At 34.7% G+C, this 22,079-nt stretch overlaps 1 protein-coding gene across 1 annotated transcript; it reads left to right on the top strand.

Annotated features, from left to right (window-relative positions):
* Positions 1-531: 531 nt before the first annotated feature.
* On the top strand, positions 532-22,078 carry LOC129911031 (guanine nucleotide-binding protein subunit beta-5). Its single transcript, XM_055988669.1, has 6 exons — positions 532-745; positions 875-1,130; positions 12,218-12,488; positions 12,544-12,684; positions 15,479-15,742; positions 15,798-22,078. Exons 1-6 carry the CDS (start codon positions 628-630, stop codon positions 15,807-15,809), a joined length of 1,062 nt encoding a protein of 353 aa, XP_055844644.1. The 5' UTR covers positions 532-627; the 3' UTR covers positions 15,810-22,078.
* Position 22,079: the final 1 nt, after the last annotated feature.

The raw sequence follows: 22,079 nt of genomic DNA, 5'->3' as shown, positions 1-22,079 counted from the left end.
TTTTTTTCATTTTATTTTATTTGTTGTTGCTGCTGTTGTTGGTGTTTTTTTAGATGCCCAATCGCATGTTTCACCTTCTGCCTTTTTCTTCATCATTAGAGATTACATCTACATAACAAGAAGAAACAACATTTTAACCCAAACACTTTGAGCGATATATACAACATACCTTTTTTTGTTTCCATATTGTTTATAATTTGATATTGTTTATAATTATACTAATATTATAATAACAACGAGACACGACGCGACGCGACTATACACTTCAACGAAACATAACAAAATGACGCTTTTGCTCTTGTTGGCTATGTCTGTTTCACTTTTTTTTCCATTTCTCACTTTCCACCACGATTCTCGTTCGACTTTGTGTTCATACACAAAAAGTTGCAAGTGTGTGAGTGCAACCCCGCTTTTCTCGGTCGGAGGTCGGACTGTCTTTTCTGGACTCCGTTTTCTTGCTTGAAGGGCACATATTATGTGTACTGTGGGACTTGTTTGCTTGAAGGGTATGTGTTTAAAGATATCTTTGGTATTTACATTTCTATTGCAACATCTAGATTTATTGATTTTTGGCATCAACGAATCTTGGCTCTCGAAAAGCACATAACATACGTTTGTTTTCTTATAATGACAGAACTTGGACAAATTAATAATTCAGCTGATAAAATGGCACATCTTTTAAAAGAAGCAGAAAGTTTGAAATCAAAATTGGAAGAAGAACGACAAAAATTGAATGATGTAAATTGTAAGTTTTATGGATTTTTTTCAATTGGATTTTGTGTGTATGTATGTATATTGAATTTTTGTTTAACATATTTTCTAAAATTGAATAGGTACATGCAAATAGTTAAAACAATTCTATTATTTTCTGCAGTATCAACGGTTGCCGAACGTCTTGAAGCAATTCCATTTGTTAACATCAAACCTAGGCGTGTTTTAAAAGGTCATCAAGCTAAGGTTCTTTGTACCGGATGGAGTCCCGATAAAAGACACATAGTATCATCCTCTCAGGATGGAAAGCTCATTGTTTGGGATGCTTTTACCACAAATAAGGAACATGCGGTGACTATGCCAACTACATGGGTAATGGCTTGTGCATATGCGCCTTCAGGAAGCTATATTGCCTGTGGGTGAGTTTAAATATGAATACATAAAAATCGATGAATTAAAGATAAGAAATGAATAATATTCAAATACTCGAAGGTAATATTTGACATTTGTTTATTAGAAAGTAGAATTTTGTAACTGGTTTATTTATTAAAGACAGTGCCCAACTCATTTGGGTAAAGTGTTGTGATGACGCAATGACAGTTGAAAAATGTTTTCAAATTGATAGGTAGAGAGTAGGATAGGTAGGTAATTGGTTTTCAATAGAACTTCAAAACTTGAAAATGTAAAAATTATTCATATATGCTTATACCAGCGCAGAATTTATTTCATTATGAGAACAATTATATAATTATATACATATATCAAACCTGCCAAAACTAGTTACATTTCCGAGCAGATTCAAAACAGGGTTGTTGTTAAAAAGGGATTTGAAAGATGATGCGCAAAAAGTTTACCTGAGCATATTAAAAGTCAGAGATCAACTCGGCGAATAAGTTTGAAAAATACTTTACAGAAAGTGTCTGTAAAGGCGTAAAGGCCCCAACCCATAGAATCCGTTGCGTCCGTTCCGTCAATCCATCCGTTGAAGTTGAAGGATGGGACAGAAAGGGGTGACCCATAGAATACGTCGTATGACGGATTGCTTTTTGACAGCTCACTTCAAATTCCGAGGTGTGTTCGATATTTTATCGCTGAATGTGCACTAAGGAAGTTCTGATGCAAGAAATTTTTAACTATTATTGTTGTTCTTTTTTTAATAAAATAAAATGCGCGACTAGATTTCATGTAGGTACTTGCTCTTCAGTTAAAAACAATTTTTAATAACAGATTATCATTTGTAGATATGACTTTGGCATAGTAAAATTGAACTCTACAACAGAATTTTAGTATTTAATTGATATAATTTATTAGATTCTGTTTTAAAAAGAAACAGTCGTCGTGAACAGTGGTGTGAAAAAATTCTTTTCTATTAATGCTGTTAAATAAATTGAAATGTGTGTTTGTGCTGTAAATACAAATCAACTAATTGTTGTTGCCTGATGAAGAGTGTATTCATGCTCGAAACGTTGTAACCATATTGACCTGGAGCCTGCATCAAAGTTTTTCATATATATACTATTTGAAGAGGTCACTACAAAATTCCTATAAAAGTGTAACTCCATTTTAGAAAAATTTATAGGAGAGCAAAAGAACAAAATCGTTTTGAAGGCATTTGTATGAGTTTTCATTTTCTAATTTGCTAAAAAAATAAAAACTATGAACTTTAAGGAGATTCTCAGTTTAAGGAACGGTAGATATCAGGTTTGTCTAACAGATGGCATTTAAATCTAATTTTCAGAAAACTTGGAGTTACATGCTTTTCTGGTTTCACCGAAGTTATGTATGTTTTATGTTGCTTTGGTCCCCAACTTCATTATTTTCACCATTCCATTTTTGCACATAAACATGCGGAGGGAAAACACAATGCATAATGCATGACGTATGCATTGTAATATCATATCAACAAATAATAACAATAACACCCGAACAAATTTCCAAACAGAAAAGCAATATAAACAAATCCATTTATAACTTGAATTAAAATCACAAAGTTCAATTTTGCTGTGTAGCACATTTGGTAGGTTTACCAACTTCACAACACAACAACACAAACACACCCATCTGAATTTTCAGATAAAAATTTCCACCTGAAAATCGTAACTAAATGGCAAAAAACGTAACTAAATGCCACCTAACTTTTTATGACATCTGACCAATCAGAGCCTCTGAAAATTCAGATCTTAAGTTCAGATGGCCTGCGTTGAACGCGGGAAATGCCAATTTATCTGTCGAATTGAAACCATTTTTCTTTTCTTCGCATAAACGCTTTCAATACTGGCAATATTTTTGCCAACAAAAATGGCATAGAAAATTTGGCATAAAATGTTGCCATTATTATAAATATGTGTAAACACTTTGAGGAACATACGACGAACAATTATTGTAACCTCTGATGACCTCTGATCAATAAGTCGCGAGATGTTTGCGAAAAACTTTTCGTGACCTTTTGAGTTTTGACCCTTATAACTTTTTCAGCCGGCACGATAACAGTGTCGATTTTTCACATCTTCATTAAAACGCCGTAATAAATGAGTCTACTAAAATTCAGCCATGTAGGAATTTTTCCGCAAATTGGAGTTAACAGGACTCAGCGGATTTCCCATATTTGTTCCTTTCTCAACTTTATAAAACTTTTCTCTGAATTGGAAAAAGTTTTGTTCCATACAAATTTTTAAAACATTTAAAAAAACGCACTTAATTTAGAAAAAGTGAAAAAAGTACAATATTTTACACTGAAAAAAACAAATTTTGATTTTTAGAGGTTGGCATTTTGAATTGAGTTTTTTTTTGTAAAATTTTAACCAAGGGTGACCTAACAAAAAAGTTGTGTAATTTGTTGAAATTAGCATAGTTAATTGAGAAAAAGTGGAAAAAGGACAATTTTTAAAATGAAAAAAAAAACATATTTTGAAAATTTTTTTTTGTAATAATTTTTTAACTAAGGGTCGAAAAAAAGTGATGTAATTTGTTGGAATTACCAAGGATAGTTCAGAAAGGTCTAAGAAGTTCTATTCGTGTACTTTATATTTGTTGTTACTTTTGAAAAATGCTTGGATAGATTTTACTAAGCATGTAGCTTTTCTAGGTACCTGTATGGCAAACCAAAAAATCAATGACTTTTGCACTTGAAAAAATATTTGTATGTTGTGGTTTTTAAATTGAAGTGAAACAAATCAACTTAAGCTTCTTAACAGGAATGTTATATGGACTACATTCAATGAAGTAAAAATTCTAAGTCAAATAAATAACATTTGAGGTGGAATGCCCACATAGGTGGATTTAATTTTTCTAAATTATAAATTTAAAAGGTTACTGTTGTGTATGCGTACTTTTTTTTTGTGGTGAATAAAAAATAATTTTTCTTTAATTTTTAAACTAAGCGTAGGATAGTGAAAATAAAAGTTGGGCTATCCTTGGGCAAACAAACCAAGTTTTAAAACTAACGATTTTTTCACAGGAAAAAAATCACAATGTTTTTGGTTTCTGATATGATTTAAAGTTTTTTGTTGAATGATTTGTGGAATAAAGAAAAAAAAGTTGGGCTATCCTGGGCTAACGTTGAGCGAACGAATCACAGCGTGAAACCAACAATTTTTACACAGATACTGAAATAATTCCGTTATAATTTTAGAACTAATACTACGTTTCCACCTACCCTAAATCCGAGATATAGCTAAGTAGATTTAGCACAAATCTCGAGTTTTATTCTAAATCTCGGATTGAAAGTAGGTGAAAATCTTAGATTTGGGGTAGCTGAACCCAAATCTAAGATTAAGCGAAGTAGATTTAAAATAAATCTCGAGGTTTATTCTTACGGCCATATTATTCACTCTGGATTTAGTTTGGATTAAAGTTCATTTTAAATCCAATCTATTAAATCTGAATTTCATGAATCCAAGGATTTAATTTTTTGTTCATATTATTCACTCAAAAAAATTTATTTTATTATTCAATAAATGTTGTATGATTTGCATTAATCTTTATTTTTCCTTCACAAAATACTTGAAAAAACAACTGAACACTGTGAAAATGAATTTTACATCTGGATTTATAAAGTTAAACAGACCTTCAGAGAGCAGTTTAAATTTGTTTAGATTTAACGAGATTGGATTTAAAAAATTGGATTTAAGATTGGATTTAAGTAGTGAATATTATGGAATTGGATTTATTTTTGACATTTGACATTGTTTACATCCAGATGTATTTTTTAAACAAGTGAATAATATGGCCGTTAATCTAGTTAGCTAAATCTCGGATTTAGCGTAGGTGGATACATAGTATAAAAGGGGCTAACGAAGAAAAATCTTCGGCTATCCTGGGCTAACCTTGGGCAATTGAACCAGGCAGGTTTGAAAAAAAAATAGCATTTGGTATAATAGTAGGTACCATTTTTTGGGTCGAAACTTTCCCATATTATTTATACAGGGTGATTCAGGAGCAATGTGCCAAAATGCTAGAGCGTGTAGGATGGGTCGAGACAAGAAAAAAATCGTATGGGAGGATAGGGTCTATTCCCCCTCGTTTAGCGGGGAGGGGCAGTTAAAAAAAAATTGACTTTATTTGGAAAAAAAATTATTAAAAATCAACTGTTACTCTTACATTAACGTGCTATACCTTTTTGTAAAGACAAAAGCCTCGTCTTTTATTTAAAAAAAAATCAATAAAGCCATTTTATGCCAAAGTTTTTGAAAAATTCATTTTCAAAATCAAAATTTCAATATAATTTTTTTTCAAAATTTTATGTAATTAAGTACTAGTAAAGTTTTTAAAATTGAATGGTCTTATTTGCTTTTAAACAAAAACAGAAAATCGGATCCAGAAATATCTTGTAATTTTCGAGAAATTAACAAAAAACAAAAACGACTTTTTTCTAAGAAACCTCTTTATTTTGTTGTTTTACATGGCTAGACCTGTTGATAAATTAATTTACATTAATTTAACATTAAGCTTTCATCTATTATTTTTTAAACGTTCAGGCTTGAATAAACATTAAACAAAATGACACAGTATTGGAATAACCCTGAATTGATCAATTTTTTTCATTGATAAAACCTGAAAACTCACCTAAACAGATTTATTACTATGTCGACGACAGTCATGATCTCGAATGGGATCACAACTTTACCACTACTTCACACTACGGCTCCACATGTAGGCTTCTCCGCCATAAATTCTTACTGTAAGGGTCTTAACTCAATAAAACCGCAATTTACATCCAAAAGATAAATCAATGACAAGAAAAGGCAAATTTGAAGCCCTTGAATCCACTTGATTCTGGAATCCTGCTTGATCAGCTTTCGGGAAATGAAGCAAATGCGCTTTTCATCTTCTCATGCTCACTTGAACGCTGGAAAGAGAATGCCAATAAAAATACCGATACCGAGAGAGAGAGAGAGCTGTTTTGAGAACATTGTATACAAATATATAGTATCGCTCCGCTTAAAAATAAATATAATTTTCATTATTTTTTTCCTTTGTTTATCTATAGTACAATCATGAAGGCGAATCTAGTATTTTGAGGTGGCGCTAATAGTGTATTGTGTATTTATTTCATTTTCTGCTTTTTCAGGTCACCACTAGAGTTTCTAAGATCGTTTCTATTCATGATAGTACTATGGGAATAGACTATGGTTGAGCGTAAAGGATTTATTTACTAAAACACCCAAGTTCATTTTCCTGCAGTCTGAGTTTGTCATTTGGGGACACCCAGCCTTAGAGGAGGTGTTTGTTTTGATCATGGAGGTATTATATAGCATTAAATGCAGTTATAAATATATTAGCTAGAGAACTTTTTGAGTAGATTCACTCAAAATCGACTTTAAAAACTATGAAGAGTGAACGCCAGTGAAAAAGTTACAGAACAACTTTAACGAATCTTCTGCAATGTGCAGCGAAGCTTTTCGGCGTAAGTTGGTATTGAAATTATCTCCAGAAAATGAAAATCGAGAAAAGAGCTTAAGTTCATAATTTTGCGTGTGACCCGGTGTTATCATCTTACTTTAAAGTGGTTCCTAAAACTATAATTCTTAGCAGTTGTGCGTTTATTTTTGTTGTATTCCCGGTAACCGTTTCTTATTATGTATATCCAAACACCGTTATTCTCGTGTTGATATTTTCGTATGTTTTGATCGTTATAGACCTGTATTTATTTATTTAAATAAAAATAAAATGCACGACTGGGGTCGCACGTACTTGCTCTTGCAGCTTAAAACACTTTTATATTAGTTTACTTGTAGATTTTAAGAGCTGCGTCTATATAAATTTAAAGAAATTTTGTTGATGTTGGGGAGGAGCCGACATTTGGGGCAAAATTTTGAAAAATTTGTATGGGAGGTACACTTTTTTGACTTTTTTAAGAAAAACTAAAAGTGCAGTTTTATTGCAATTGCTTCAAATATTACGTGTGCAAAGTTTAATCAAAATCGTTAGAGCCGTTTTTGAGTTATTTGGTTTTAATTAAAAAATTTGTATGGGAGGTACACTTTCTAAGCGAGATATAAAAAAACAAAAAAAAAACAAGTTTCAGAATTCCATAAAAATCATCTGTACCAAATTTGAAGAAAACCCGTCCACCCGTTTAGGCTGTGGAAATGTGTACAGATGGACGTACAGACGCACAGACGCACGGACGGAATTGCGAGACCCACTTTTTTGGAATTCTCCATCATCGTAATGTTGGTGTGGGATTATCCACTTTATAATTATTATATAATGTTAAATAAAAAGAACTTATTTATTTTAAGTAATCATATTTATTTAAGAGATGTTCTCTCGTTGACGACCTGAATACGAATGATACATTATTAACAAATCTTGGCACAAGTCAAAGATAAGAAATAGGTATCATACGATAAATGTTAACTGTGTAATGTTCTGCTTTATGCAAAACCGTTCATTGTATACACACACCAGATGTGTATACAATGTGGTGCACAAGTAATGCTACAATACTCCCCTTCGGCGAAAAAAAATGTTTGCTATCTGGGAATATTGAAACGAACGCGTCTTGTAGGAGTGGATGTGAATGGCAATTCGTTGTCGTTGTCTGTGCTTGGACGGTATGATGATGATGAATATCCAGATGGGCCAGATTGGGATGTTTCTGAATTTGTTGAGGTGTTGGACTGCTCGGTGATTGTTTCATTGCTAATGTTGTTGTTTGAGCTGTTGATGGTACTGTTGGTAGGGCTACTGCTGGTGGTGTTTTCTGATGCATTGTTTAGGGTGAACACTGGCTTCAGCCGATCGATGGACACAGTTGTTGATCGCCCAGAGATGTCGATGATAAAATATTTGTCATGTCTTGAGATGACACGATATGGACCTTCGTACGGTGGTGTGAAAGCACTGTGCGATGCGTCAAGGCGAACAAGAACGTGTGAACAGGTGGCGTGGTCTTTAAAGATGAAAACTTTTCGTTGACCATGACGTGAGCCAGGAGAGGGTGCGAGATTTGCAAACTGGACTCTCAGACGTTCGGCAATATCTTTGGGCGATAAATGATTAGAAGGAGATGGTAAAAGAAACTCACCAGGTAATCTCAGCGGTTCACCAAAGACGATATCAGCTGGTGTAGCTTTTAAGTCATCCTTCCATGCTGTGCGAATGCCAAGCAAAACTATCGGCAGTGTGTCGATCCAAGATGAACTTTCATGGCATCGAATCGCGGCCTTTAATTGTCGGTGCAGGCGCTCGACCATGCCATTTGACTGTGGATGGAATGTGGTAGTATGAATATGTTTGCTGCCGAGTAGTTGACTGAGGGCATTAAACAGCTGGCTCTCAAACTGAACTCCCTGATCGGTGGTTATCCGAAGTGGCACACCATAACGGCATATCCAACCAGCGAATAATTTTCGAGCCACGCATTCGGCTCCGGTGTCTTCTAACGGAAAAGCTTCAGGAAAACGAGAGAAGCGGTCGATGATCGTAAGGCAGTAGCGATATCCCCTTGATGGAACGTATGGTCCGATTATGTCGACGTGAATGTGCTCGAATCTACGGGTGCGAACAGAGGGGAAATCGTTCACTGGTGACACAACGTGGCGAGAGATTTTATTTCGTTGGCATGCTAGACATGCACGAGACCAAAGGCGGCAATCTTTTCTCAGTCCGGGCCAGACATATCGCTGTGAAACCAGTTTAACTGACGCATTAGCTCCAGGATGGCTGACACTGTGAAGAGATGAAAAGATTTTCTGGCGAAGTGCGACGGGCACAAAAGGGCGCAGTAATGGGCCATATACATCGCAATAAATTGGTTGTTCACTTTCGGTAATACTCACAGGCTGGAGACGTAATGCGTCATGTGGTGGATTCCGTAGTCGCTCTTGTAGTTCGTTGTCATCAGCTTGTGCTTGCGCCAGGTCAAACGAAGAGATGGCAGTAGCGATGGATTCAACACGTGACAAGGCGTCGACTACAACATTGTCCTTGCCAGATACGTGTCGAATGTCGGTCGAAAATTGGCTGATGTAATCCAAACGTCGAAATTGCCATGGCGTGGCCTTATCTGGATTTTGAGAGAATGCATGCAGAAGTGGCTTGTGATCTGTAAAGATCGTAACTGCACGCCCTTCCAGCAAGTGTCTAAATTTTCGAACTGCAGCGAAAATTGCATGTAGCTCCAGGTCGCAAGGGCTACGTTTACTCAGCGATGGTTGAAGTTTCTGGCTGAAGAATGCGAGGGGCTCCCAAATTTCATTTCTTCGTTGTTGAAGTACCGCAATTACGGCACTTAGAGAAGCATCGGTAAAAACAGCCCACGGCAATGTTGTGTCTGGATAGACCAGTAGGGTGGCGTTCCGAAGTTGCTCTTTACAAGCAACAAAAGCATCTTCACGTTCTTTAGTCCAGTTTATTTTGTCTGAACTTTTGACATCGGGACCTTGAAGACACTTGTGTAGAGGAGCTTGGCACGTTGCTGCATTTTTCTGAAATTTACGATAAAAATTAATTATGCCAAGGAACTCACGCAATTGTTTGACGGTCTCTGGTTGTCGAAAATTGACGATGGCTTCTACTCTTTCTGGTGGTGGGCGGATTCCTTCAGTGGATACGTGATATCCAAGGAAATCAACCTCAGTTTGTCCAAAGCAGCATTTCGCAGTGTTGACCACAACGCCATAGTCAGACAGACGTTTAAAAAGAATGCGGAGGTGGTTGCGATGTTCATTTTCGTCTTTAGATGCAACCAAAATGTCGTCTATATACGGGAAAACAAAGTCGAGTTCCCTTGTCACCTCGTCAATAAACCTTTGAAAGGTTTGGGCTGCATTCCGAAGTCCGAAGGTCATATACGGAAACTCGAACAACCCAAACGGAGTTATAATTGCAGTTTTGCAAATGTCGTCAGGCGCCACAGGAATTTGGTTGAAAGCACGAACCAGATCAACTGTCGAGAACACGTGCTTTCCGGCTAGATTCGATGTAAAGTCCTCAAGAACTCGAACTGGATATCGGTCGGGCACAGTCCGTGCGTTCAGTGATCGAAAGTCACCACATGGTCGCCAATCTCCATTCTTTTTGGGCACAATGTGAAGTGGCGATGACCACGGACTTGTTGAGCGACGTGCTATTCCAAGCTTCAGCATTTTCTCGAACTCTCGCTTGGCGATGACTAGTCGATCTGGAGCAAGGCGGCGTGCCTTACTAGATATCGGAGGACCACTTGTAGTCGTGATGTGATGTTGAGTCACGTGCTTTGCTGGCTTGCAGATCCCATCAGGTTTCGTGATGTTTGGAAACTCGGCAAGTATTTCCAACCATGATGAAGTGTTTGGAAGCGCCTTAACCAACGAAACATTTGGCATTAAACATCTGTTGCAAGACACTGAAAGTCCGGTTGTCGAATCCAAAAGTCGATTGTTTTTCAGATCTGGAAGTAGACCAAAGTGTGCGAGAAAATCAGCACCAACGATAGGCTTTTCGATGTCCGCAATTACGAAGCGCCACGTGAATTCTCTTCGCAGGCCAAAATTAAGAGTCAGCAGTGTGCAACCAAACGTTTTGATTTGCGACCCATTTGCTGCGTAAAAAGAATAGCCTATTTCTGGTCGACGACCTGTGGTAAGCTTTTTCGGATAGACGCAAAGATCAGCACCAGTGTCCACAAGAAAGTGGATTTTTGTAGCGCTGTCAGAAACGAAGAGGCGGTGTGATTTGAGTGAGGAGTCGTGTACCGCTATTATCGACTCCCTGCTCCGTTTCCCGAAAAGTTGCATGGAGAGCGGCAATTTGTAGCTAGCTCTCCCCATGTGGCGTGATACCAGCAAAGGCCGTTAGGTGATGGTGGTCGAGAACGGGATCGTGAACTGGATCGTGAACGGTTTCGTGGTTGGCTTGGCTGAAAGCACGTGGATGTTGTTGAGTTGAATTTTTAATTGAACTTACCAGCTCGCTGATTACGCCTTCGAGTCTAGATAACCGCGGTTCGAGTGGTGAAACATCTTGTTGTCTGGCAATAGAAGCGTCTACTGCGGCCACTTGTTGATTGGAAGACGAAATTTCCATAATATGGTCGGCGAGTGTGGCTAATTTATCCAATGATGTTTCTTGTTGTGTCGCTAGAATGCTTTGAACTCCAGTTGGGAGTCTGCTCAGCCACTTGGTTCGAAGAATACTAACCGGGACATTATCCACAAGACCTTTTAAATGCCGCAAAAATTGAGATGGCTTGCGATCACCTAAAATTTCTTTGTCCAGCAGCCGATGAAGTCTCGACTCCTGCGATGAAGTTAATCGCTCGATGAGAGCACTCTTTAACCTCATATACGGAATTACTGCAGGTGGATGAAGAATAATGTCTTGCACCTCAGCGGCAGCAAAAGCATCCAGGTGGGAAGAAGCAAAGAAAAACTTGGTGGTCTCATCGGTTATACCAGCAAGATGAAATTGCCCTTCGAGTTGCGCAAACCACAGAGCTGGACGATCGGCATTAAATGCAGGTGGGCGGACGATGAAGCGCTGCATCGGCGTGGTATCAGATGATGGAGCTGGTGCTGGAGCTGGAGCTGGTGGAGGCGGTGGTGATGTGTTGTTGGCTGCGGCGTCGCTGGACGAAATTGTATCACCAGGCATGTTGACTTTCGTAGGGGTCACCAATTGTGGGATTATCCACTTTATAATTATTATATAATGTTAAATAAAAAGAACTTATTTATTTTAAGTAATCATATTTATTTAAGAGATGTTCTCTCGTTGACGACCTGAATACGAATGATACATTATTAACAAATCTTGGCACAAGTCAAAGATAAGAAATAGGTATCATACGATAAATGTTAACTGTGTAATGTTCTGCTTTATGCAAAACCGTTCATTGTATACACACACCAGATGTGTATACAATGTGGTGCACAAGTAATGCTACAGTTGGTTTTGATTAAAACCTCAATTTTTTTTTTCGACACGAAACCAATACTTGCCCTATAGAGCAAGTAAAAATTACAAAAAAAAATAATTCATTGTTTACTTGAACTTATTTTCACTGAAAATTTTCTTACAGAGGTCTTGATAACAAAGTAACTGTTTACCCAGTTACTTCCGACGAAGACATGGCTGCCAAGAAGAGAACTGTTGGTACTCACACCAGTTACATGTCATGCTGTATTTATCCGAACTCAGATCAGCAGATCCTTACCGGAAGTGGTGATTCAACATGTGCATTGTGGGATGTTGAGTCAGGACAATTGCTTCAGAGTTTTCATGGTCACTCTGGAGATGTAATGGCAATTGATTTAGCACCAAACGAAACTGGGAACACATTTGTTTCGGGAGTAACTTTGACTATCCTTCAAGCAAAACAAAAATGTGCATAACAATATTTTTTAGAGTTGCGACCGTATGGCTTTTATCTGGGATATGCGGTCTGGTCAGGTCGTTCAATCTTTTGAAGGCCATCAGTCGGATGTCAATAGCGTGAAATTCCATCCAAGCGGAGATGCAATAGCCACCGGATCAGATGATGGCACGGTAAGTGAAGTAAAAATATACAGCCCTTTTCTGCTATCCATCGGGGGAATAATCTCTAAATATTCACCAATTACCATTTTGCTATTCATCTGAGGAATTGAAACTCACGTCGGTAATATCGGTAATTTTGTTCGGTATTCCACTATACACGTGAATGAATTTGACCCATACATTTGCAATCCGCATACAAAATGTTGCGGATCTGTCACTTTTGGTTGTAAAAATAAATTCACCATCATTGAAATTAAACAAAATGCCACTTCTCATTAAGTATTTGTTAGTATGTAATCGGTTGTTTTATTTTTTCTATGCAAAAAAAAAAAAACACAAAACAATTTTTTTTTTCTTTCAATTTACTTCGTTGGTATTTTTTTTGTTTGAGTTGACGTTCACGTGAACGTCAATTAGGGATATGATAATGCAGTTCACTCGATGTATAGCAGAATGACAAGGTAGAGTTAAAGTGAATCGAATGTGTGATTCGGATCGGAGATTCACGTGAATGGCAGAATAGGACTGATAATTGGAATATACTTGATAGAGCAAGTTTTTATACATATACAGTAGGGTGGGTCAAAAAAATCGAAATTCTTTTTTTTGAATTCGTACTATGAAAAATCGATTGCTAGACCCCTCTAGAATATGCACACCAAATATGAGCTCTTTATATTATTGGGAAGGTCCTCCGCTTTGCAATTTTCCATTTTTACATCAAGCTTCTACTAAAAAAAAATAATTTTTTTATTAATTGACTTTTTAGCAAATTTCTTTTCATATTCTTGTAGGAAATTGAACGCTCTACAAAAAAGGCCTTATACACTTTTTTCGTTTATCTAACCGTTGAATAGATATTTGAGGTCCAAAAATCGAGAAAATCTTTAAAAATTCGTTTTTTGTTCTTAATTTTGTAACAAATTGAAAAATTATAATGATCAAACGCGCAAGACATATTCTTGTTGAAAATTGATTGCTCCACAAAAAAGGTCTTATTAACTTTTTTCATTAATCTAACCATTCTAAAGATATTCGAGGTCAAAGTTAAAAAAAAATATAAAAACATTTTATATTTTTAAAAAATTTCTAATTCACTGAAACTTCATTATTTTCAAATTAGCAAGATATATTCTTGTAGGAGCTAAAACGTTCTACAAAAAATTCCTTGGAATGAAATTGATTGCTTTAACCGTTTAGAAGATATTCGTATCCAAACCAATGCTCACTGATTTCAATAGTTTTCTTATGACCCGTATGCATTGCGATTTGGATACGAATATCTTCTAAACGGTTAAAGCAATCAATTTCATTCCAAGGAATTTTTTGTAGAACGTTTTAGCTCCTACAAGAATATATCTTGCTAATTTGAAAATAATGAAGTTTCAGTGAATTAGAAATTTTTTAAAAATATAAAATGTTTTTATATTTTTTTTTTAACTTTGACCTCGAATATCTTTAGAATGGTTAGATTAATGAAAAAAGTTAATAAGACCTTTTTTGTGGAGCAATCAATTTTCAACAAGAATATGTCTTGCGCGTTTGATCATTATAATTTTTCAATTTGTTACAAAATTAAGAACAAAAAACGAATTTTTAAAGATTTTCTCGATTTTTGGACCTCAAATACCTATTCAACGGTTAGATAAACGAAAAAAGTGTATAAGGCCTTTTTTGTAGAGCGTTCAATTTCCTACAAGAATATGAAAAGAAATTTGCTAAAAAGTCAATTAATAAAAAAATTATTTTTTTTTAGTAGAAGCTTGATGTAAAAATGGAAAATTGCAAAGCGGAGGACCTTCCCATTAATATAAAGAGCTCATATTTGGTGTGCATATGCTAGAGGGGTCTAGCAACCGATTTTTCGGAGTACCAAATCAAAAAAAAAATTTTCGATTTTTTTGACCCACCCTAATATACAGGCATATTTACTAGATTTTTGCCTGCTTAAACACTGTTTAAAGTTAAGACAATCTATACTTAGACACAAGTTTGACAGCTATAAGACAACTACAAACATGGGTTTTGAACACATTTTCGAAACCTAAGCAATTGTTTAAAGTTAAACAACGATTATAAATATTAGCCATAATTTATAATAATTTAAAACCAAATACAAAAAAAATACGATAATTTTACGCATCTGATCCTTCCGACAAAGTGAAAGCTATTTGAATAAGAAAATATAGATTTATGAGCGAGATATCGCAAGGAGTGATCAAATATTGTATATACATAGATTCTAGTTTACCACTAACGGGAGAAAACAGTTTGTTTTTACATATTCAAGTGAAAAGTGTTCGGCTACTCGAGCTGTTCGGAAATAGGTACATCCACCCTATTAAAACGGCTCTCGCGAATGAACTGTGTGATTCATTTGGAATTAAGGGTAAGCAGTTCTTCTGAACAAACCGGCCCTAAACTATGAAAAATTAATTTAAAAAAAAAACATAAGAAACAAACAAAATTTAAAATAATTCATTACGATATCTTTCAAGTTGTGGAATATATTACCCGCCTCTGTTTTTCCCTGCCGTTTTAATGTCCAGAGCTTTAAAACTAATGTGCATCGGTTTCTTCTTTTAAATCCCTCCCTATTTTCCTGAAGCTCGCACTGTGTTTAACATATTAAGGGTATTTAACTCCCTTTATTGCGCGTTAATTATATAAAAAAAAATTTAGTTCATCAAAATCAAGAAAGAAAAATAAATAAAAAAAAATATATTGATTATTACATTAGATAATAAGCCAAACAATAAAACTAATTAATTCAACAGTTGCAAATTGAATTCTCATGTTTCAGTGTCGTCTATTTGATATGAGGGCCGACAAAGAGGTGGCAATTTTTTCCAAAGAAAGCATTATTTTCGGGGCGAATTCGGTTGATTTTTCAGTAAGTGGAAGACTTCTATTTGCTGGCTACAACGATTACACAGTTAACATTTGGGATACACTTAAAGCCGAGAGAGTATGCTTGCTGTACGGTCATGAAAATAAAGTATCATGTCTTCAAGTTTCACCTGATGGAACAGCGCTTTCTACTGGAAGTTGGGATTATACTATTCGGGTACAATTCAAATTTAAATATTTAAAGAATAATTAAAGTTAACGATTTTTTTTAGGTTTGGGCTTAAATTGGAACGATTCTGCTGAAAAGAACTCCTCAGAAATGGAGAAACTTACCACAAAAAAACCTATTGCAGTATTATACATACATTTATTTCAAAAGGCTCGCTCGTTTACATTTTTGGTAGAAACTCAAAACGGACGAATTTTTAAATTTTTGAGTTATTTAATAGTCTCAGAAGTCAAGAGAATTGAAATCACTCGATTCACAGTATTGTCGTTCAATAATCGTTTGAAACCAAACGATCTCGGATTGCTTGGCATTTCTCATTTTTGAAGTGCTTATTTTCGGTTAAAATATCAAATACTCAAAGGCAACGCTAATTATATGTTTTTAATCACTTTAAAATTAAAGCCAAAAAGAACCGGTCTTAAGTAAAGATTATTCATAGAACTTATGAGTGGTCTCTACCACTAAAAAGTTGTTTGTTAAATAATAAGATTAATATAAATAATAAGATTATAATCTTATGAGAACTCCTAAGTTATGCGCGCTTGAAGAATAACGGTCTTAAGGTCTCATTCATAAGATCTGTTTGAGAGTTTTGTTGTGTAATCTGCCCATAATTTCGTAAAGGCCCTAACTACAAAATTTTCGATTTTGATTTTTTTGCATATTTGGAGTTAGGGCATTGTCTCTGATTTATCGTCATTTATTTTTTTAGCCTAGGTCTTCAAATACGTCCGAAAATTGAAAATGAACTTTTGATTTTTTTCATTTTTATATGAAATTTGCTATATTACATTTACTATTTCCCTCTATAACTCAGAACTAAGAAAAGTGTAGTTAGGGCCTTTACGAGATTATGGGCAGTAATATGAATGCCATATTATGCGTTTAGCATAAATAGATTCGTTCAGCATGGCCAAATAAAATAATCTTGCTTGGTCACGCTCAAAGATTTCCATTGATAAATATTCCATTTGATTTCAACTTTGCATTACTGTTTTAAATAATAAATTATTCTAATTCAATTAATTTTAGTAATGACAATTTTTTCTACTTAACTTGAGAAAAATGTTTTTATTCAGAATAATCAATAATCTATGTACTATAACGAAAGTAAATAAATACACAGCTAAATAATGTTCGTTTGTGACCATGATCCAGATAATTCGTACACTTTTTAAGTAGCAATTACAATCTTAAAATATATATTGTAACGATGAAATTACTGAGCTACTTCTAAGATAAATGTCTGAATGTTGGTAATGTGACTAACTACTGTGAAGATAAACATCTGAACGCACATTTAATAAATGTGAACCTACCTTTAATACATTACTGAACGCACTCATTGAAATTTCCTTGGAAAGCTGAATATCCCAAAATATCATTTCCTACTTAAAATGTGCTGAATAAAGCACTTGACCTCCTGAAAATTGTAACTTCTATAGAGCCAGAGACGAGAACCTCCGGAGCTTAAGGAATAATTAAAGGAGCGAGGTTTTCCCTCTGCTGGGGCCCTATTTTGTAAAACGATTATCGTTAAAACTACTTCGTTTTCGTTGAAATGCGACTACGTATTACGACAATCGTTTTACTTCAACGATACTCGTTAATCTTAACGACTGCCATTTACCTATCGTTTAACTTTCGTTATCGTTCAGCTGTCACAATATTATTGCGTTTGCTGGTAGAATTCTTGTGAGTCTAAAAAAAATATTTTTTTCGGTCTAGTTTGGCCAAACGACTTTCTCGTTTTACATAATAGCTCTTTGTCGTGACTATCGTTTACTTCAGTATCGTCGACTTGCCGCTCGTTTCGTTTTACGTAATAGACCCCTGGATCGGAAAATTACCTCATTATTCGTCGAAAAACGTTAATTTGGATACTTTTGTGGATGAGTTTCCTTTTTTTTTAGAAAGTCAACGTTCAAAGAATATGGTTCTCTTAAAAGATTTTAATATAGATCTCCTTTCTGTTACATCAAAAAATGATTTAGGTATATATGTTGCCTTTATCTGCTTTCGATTTTAAGTCTTTAGTACAGGAACCTACACGTATTACACCTGAACAGAGCTCATGTTTAAACAATATCTTTGTACGGCTTCATTGATGTAATAACACTACTTATAAGACTATGGTGCATGATCTAAAAATAACAGATCACTATCTTAATACCATTCAATTAAGCACTATTGTTAATGGGTCTAAAACTAGCAGTTTTGTTAATCATAACAAAATTGATTTTATTGCTCTAAAAAAAGATTTGAATTTCGAGTTTTGGGATGAAGCCTATAAAGCTGATGATCCGTCTACCGCCTTTAACTGTTTCAACGAAAAACTTTAGCTTCATTTATCAAACTGTATTCTCAGGGAGGTTAGAAAATATATAAATCTCAACTGCCTTAAGAAATTAATGACAAGAAGAAAAAGAAGTTTCTCCAAACAACCTATTGAAGGCTTAAAAATAATTATGACACTTTGTGCAATGAATTAAATTTTGAAATCCCTTTTTGTAGGGATGATTACTATAAAAAAAGATTTGCTGATAGCTATGGTATGGGAAAATCGCAAATTAATGTTAATAAATCTAGTGTTGACATTGTTATCTGTACTAATGATGCACAAATATCTGATCCCATCGAAATTGCGAACTTATTAAACGATTATATCAAATTTTGTAAGTAAATCTTCAACCGTAAATACCTGTTGTGGATGACAATTTTCATTCAGACAGCTTCTGTTTTGAAATGTTTACGTCGTCGGTTGAAATTAATAACATAATCATGAGTATGAAAAGTTTTAACTCTACTTCAATGGATAATATACTCTAGTCCAAGGATGGCAAACCAATGGCACGCGTGCCATTGGTGGCACGCCATGAAATATTTCCGGCACGCCACCAACCACTTTCCACGATTTTTCCAGTGAAGATTTTTCTTGAGATTGTTCCACTTTAAAACTCTTTTCTTCTTCTTCTCACTTAAGCCTGGTACGCTGCTCGCACTAAATTTTAGCTGAAAATGCTCCCCCATACAAATTATCGAAAATTTTTAGCCGAGATAAAATGAATCCCATACAAATTATCGATAACTCGTATGGGAATTTTATCTCGGCTAAAATTTAGCTCGAACAGCGTTCCAGGCTTTAATTACAACAATAAAAAAAATCGTTCCTAGAAAAATAGGTGAATGAAAATGCTTCAAATTTATCATGTTGAAAACTGTAAGTAATTTTGAAACTTGAAAAAATTTAACAACGGATTGAATTTACCTGAAAAACCAAAAGAATTAAAATTAACTAAAGAGTTTTTATCGGTAATTAGATCAGCAGTCGAAGAATTTTTGTTTGTTTTGTAAACAAAATGTCCATTTTGACACATCAACAATCTCATGAGGGATCAACTCATAGTTCGTATATTCAAAAGAAGTTTAGGAACGATGTTCGGCTCTTAAATAGTTACAAATTGTAACTGTTTTGCATAAAAGGAACGACCATAGTTAACCGCACGGGTTATATGGAATCCTTTGGTAAATTTAGCTTGTCAAAATTTGATTGGTGAAAATTGAAGACATTGAAATGCAGCTGAACGAATTGCAATCTAGCTCGATATGGACTCAAAAATTCTTCAAAACGACGAAGAATGCAATCACATCTAAATTAATCGCAACATGAAAATCATTTCCCGATACATATAGCTGCTTAAAAGTGTTGGCGTTTGCTGCCATGACAATATTTTTTTTCCTACAGTGTGAGCGTGTGAGTCCTTATTTTTCGAAATTAATAACATGTTGTCAAATTAATCCAGTTCAGCTTACATTTCAAATAAATGAATTTTTACGTATACAAATAAAATGCTGCTTAGTTTAAAATTATTTATTTTTTTTTCTAGTAGTCACTAAAAAACTAGATCGAAACTGTGAGGCACGGCAAAGGTACTATAAATAAATAATTTGATTAACATGGCACGGGGCTCTAAAAAGGTTCGCCATCCCTGCTCTAGTCAAACTAAAAAATATTTCTTTTAACATTTCTGATGTTCTGAGTTATATTTTTAACTTAAGTGTTCAGAGAGGTATTTTTCCTGTAGCTTGCCCTTGTAATTACCACTTCATAAAAAAGGTGATCTTCATGATTGAATAATTACCATCCCATTTATCTTCTCTCAATTTTCTCAAAGATATTTGAGAAAGGTATAAAGTTATGAATTTTCTCTTGGCCGGACCTTGAAATAATACAAAAAAGTAAACTTAAAATCAAAATTAAAATTAAGGAATTTTTTTTTTGTATCACATTCAAATCAATATTTATGCGTATAATTCCTAGAGCAGTGCTTTGTAGCAGCTTAATTTGGCATATATATAAAGCTTATATATGTACAATTTATATAAATCTAACAACGTAGTTCGATGTTACTGGATCCAGTACTTTTAAGTCTTATGAAATGGTTTTATTTTTAAGCTCTACGAACAAATACGTTTTATTCTTTTTTTTTATTAAACACTTGAGACTTAACACAAATTTCACTGAAAACACATAGACAAATATCCCCAGGTGCATAATCCATGATTTAAAATAAAAATAACATTTTCCCGGCCTAGTATTTAGAATTAAAAAGCACAAAAACGTATAAACCGCGATAAATTCTTTTTCTTAAAGGTAAACTTTGTTACAGTTTTTAACAATTAAGATATGAGTTAAAAATATTAAGGAAACCATCGTTGGGTGTAGCAGACCCATGGCATTACAAAAATATACCACGTGGACTGTCATAGTGTCATGGCTGACTTTATTTTTGAGGTTTTGGCCGAGAATTTTGGGAAATCCGCCTGTGTGCAACGGCAGAAGTCCCCAACCTGGAGGGCCAGGCCTTTTGATGACTCCAAGGACGAGAGGTTGGCTAAGGAGCTCCTTATAGATTTGTGCTCTGAATACGTCTGAGTAGCTCATATAAGGTGTCCACCAAGTAGTTCGGCCTTACTGGAACTGGTGACGCTACAGTTGATTCTACAAAAAGAATTCTTCCGCTACCGTCATTTGATGGGAGTGCCTTGGTTGGTAAGTAATAGCAAAAGCCTACTCCGCTTCGACCTGTCGACCATGGGAGGCCCTTCTGCGAGGAGGCCCTTCTGCCTTCACAATACTTTGTATCAACTACATATATGTAACTACAGTCGATTCTTAATCCCGCTGAAGCAAATGGTCATTCGAACTGTGTCGAAGCGAAAAACTTGCCAATATCCTTTTTAATTAATTTTTAGGAGAGGAATTCGTAGTTAAAAGTTTAAAATAGCTCTGCTTACCGTAAACGAATTTAAAAATGGCCAAATATTCAGCGAAATATCTATTTTAAATTGGTACAAAGAGATACATACGTTGGTTGATATAAATTGCGAGCGTTAGCGAGCAAGAAAATTTGTTTGAAGAAATAAATTTTAACCATTCTTAGGCTTTATTATACAAAAAATTATTTCGTACAATTTTATATATAAAACATTGAAAAAGGGACTTTTTCTCGCAATGAAATTTTGTAGCAGAATACCTACTTAAAAACAAAAATTTTAAATAATCCAAGTTGTTTGGCATGAGTTTATTATACTTCACTTTGAAATTTAACAATAAACGGAAATTGTTTAATTTTATAATTTGAAACAAAAAAATATCGAAATGTTGAACATAGGTACTAGACTCTCTAAATAAATGGATACATTTATTTTCACTTATATACACTTCGCGTCACTTGAATAGAAACAACAATTTTTCTTTAGAGAATAGCGATTGGCGCTTCGGTGAGGTAACTTAGTAGATTTTTGGTTTTGCATTTTCAAAGAGGAACTTTTAACAAAGAATGTTGTAAAAACAAAAAACCCAAAACAGAAACCGTATGGCTACTAGTTGCGTTTTTTCGCATTACTTCACAAAAAACAGTTTTATTTTTGCGTCACTTGAATAGAATCAAGCTCTTAAATTAGATAAAAATGATGAAAAATCATGGACAACACTAATTTTAGTAAAGCAGTATTAAAATTTGACATTATTTGCACATTATAACCAATTATGGGCTACGAGCTACCACTAGGCATCACAGAAAATGCTTAAATAGCAGCTAGCATTGGAAATGCACTTGCACTATGCAAAATCGCGAAAGATATTGAAAAATTTGCCAAATTTGTATGAGAATACTTTTAAAATATCGTAAACTAGTGATTGAATAAAAAAATAAGACAGGTGAGAACCAAATCAAGAGCAGAGAAAAAAATAATTTAAAAAATTAAAAAAAAATAAGTCAAAAACGTGGTGTTAGTGCGATGGTAATGTGTTGGTTTGTTC

Source organism: Episyrphus balteatus, chromosome 2, assembly GCF_945859705.1.
Source record: "Episyrphus balteatus chromosome 2, idEpiBalt1.1, whole genome shotgun sequence".
In the NCBI taxonomy this organism is placed as follows: Eukaryota; Metazoa; Arthropoda; class Insecta; order Diptera; family Syrphidae; genus Episyrphus; species Episyrphus balteatus.
The sequence above is the reverse complement of the archived record's forward strand: the minus strand, read 5'-3'. Positions and strand labels throughout refer to the sequence as shown.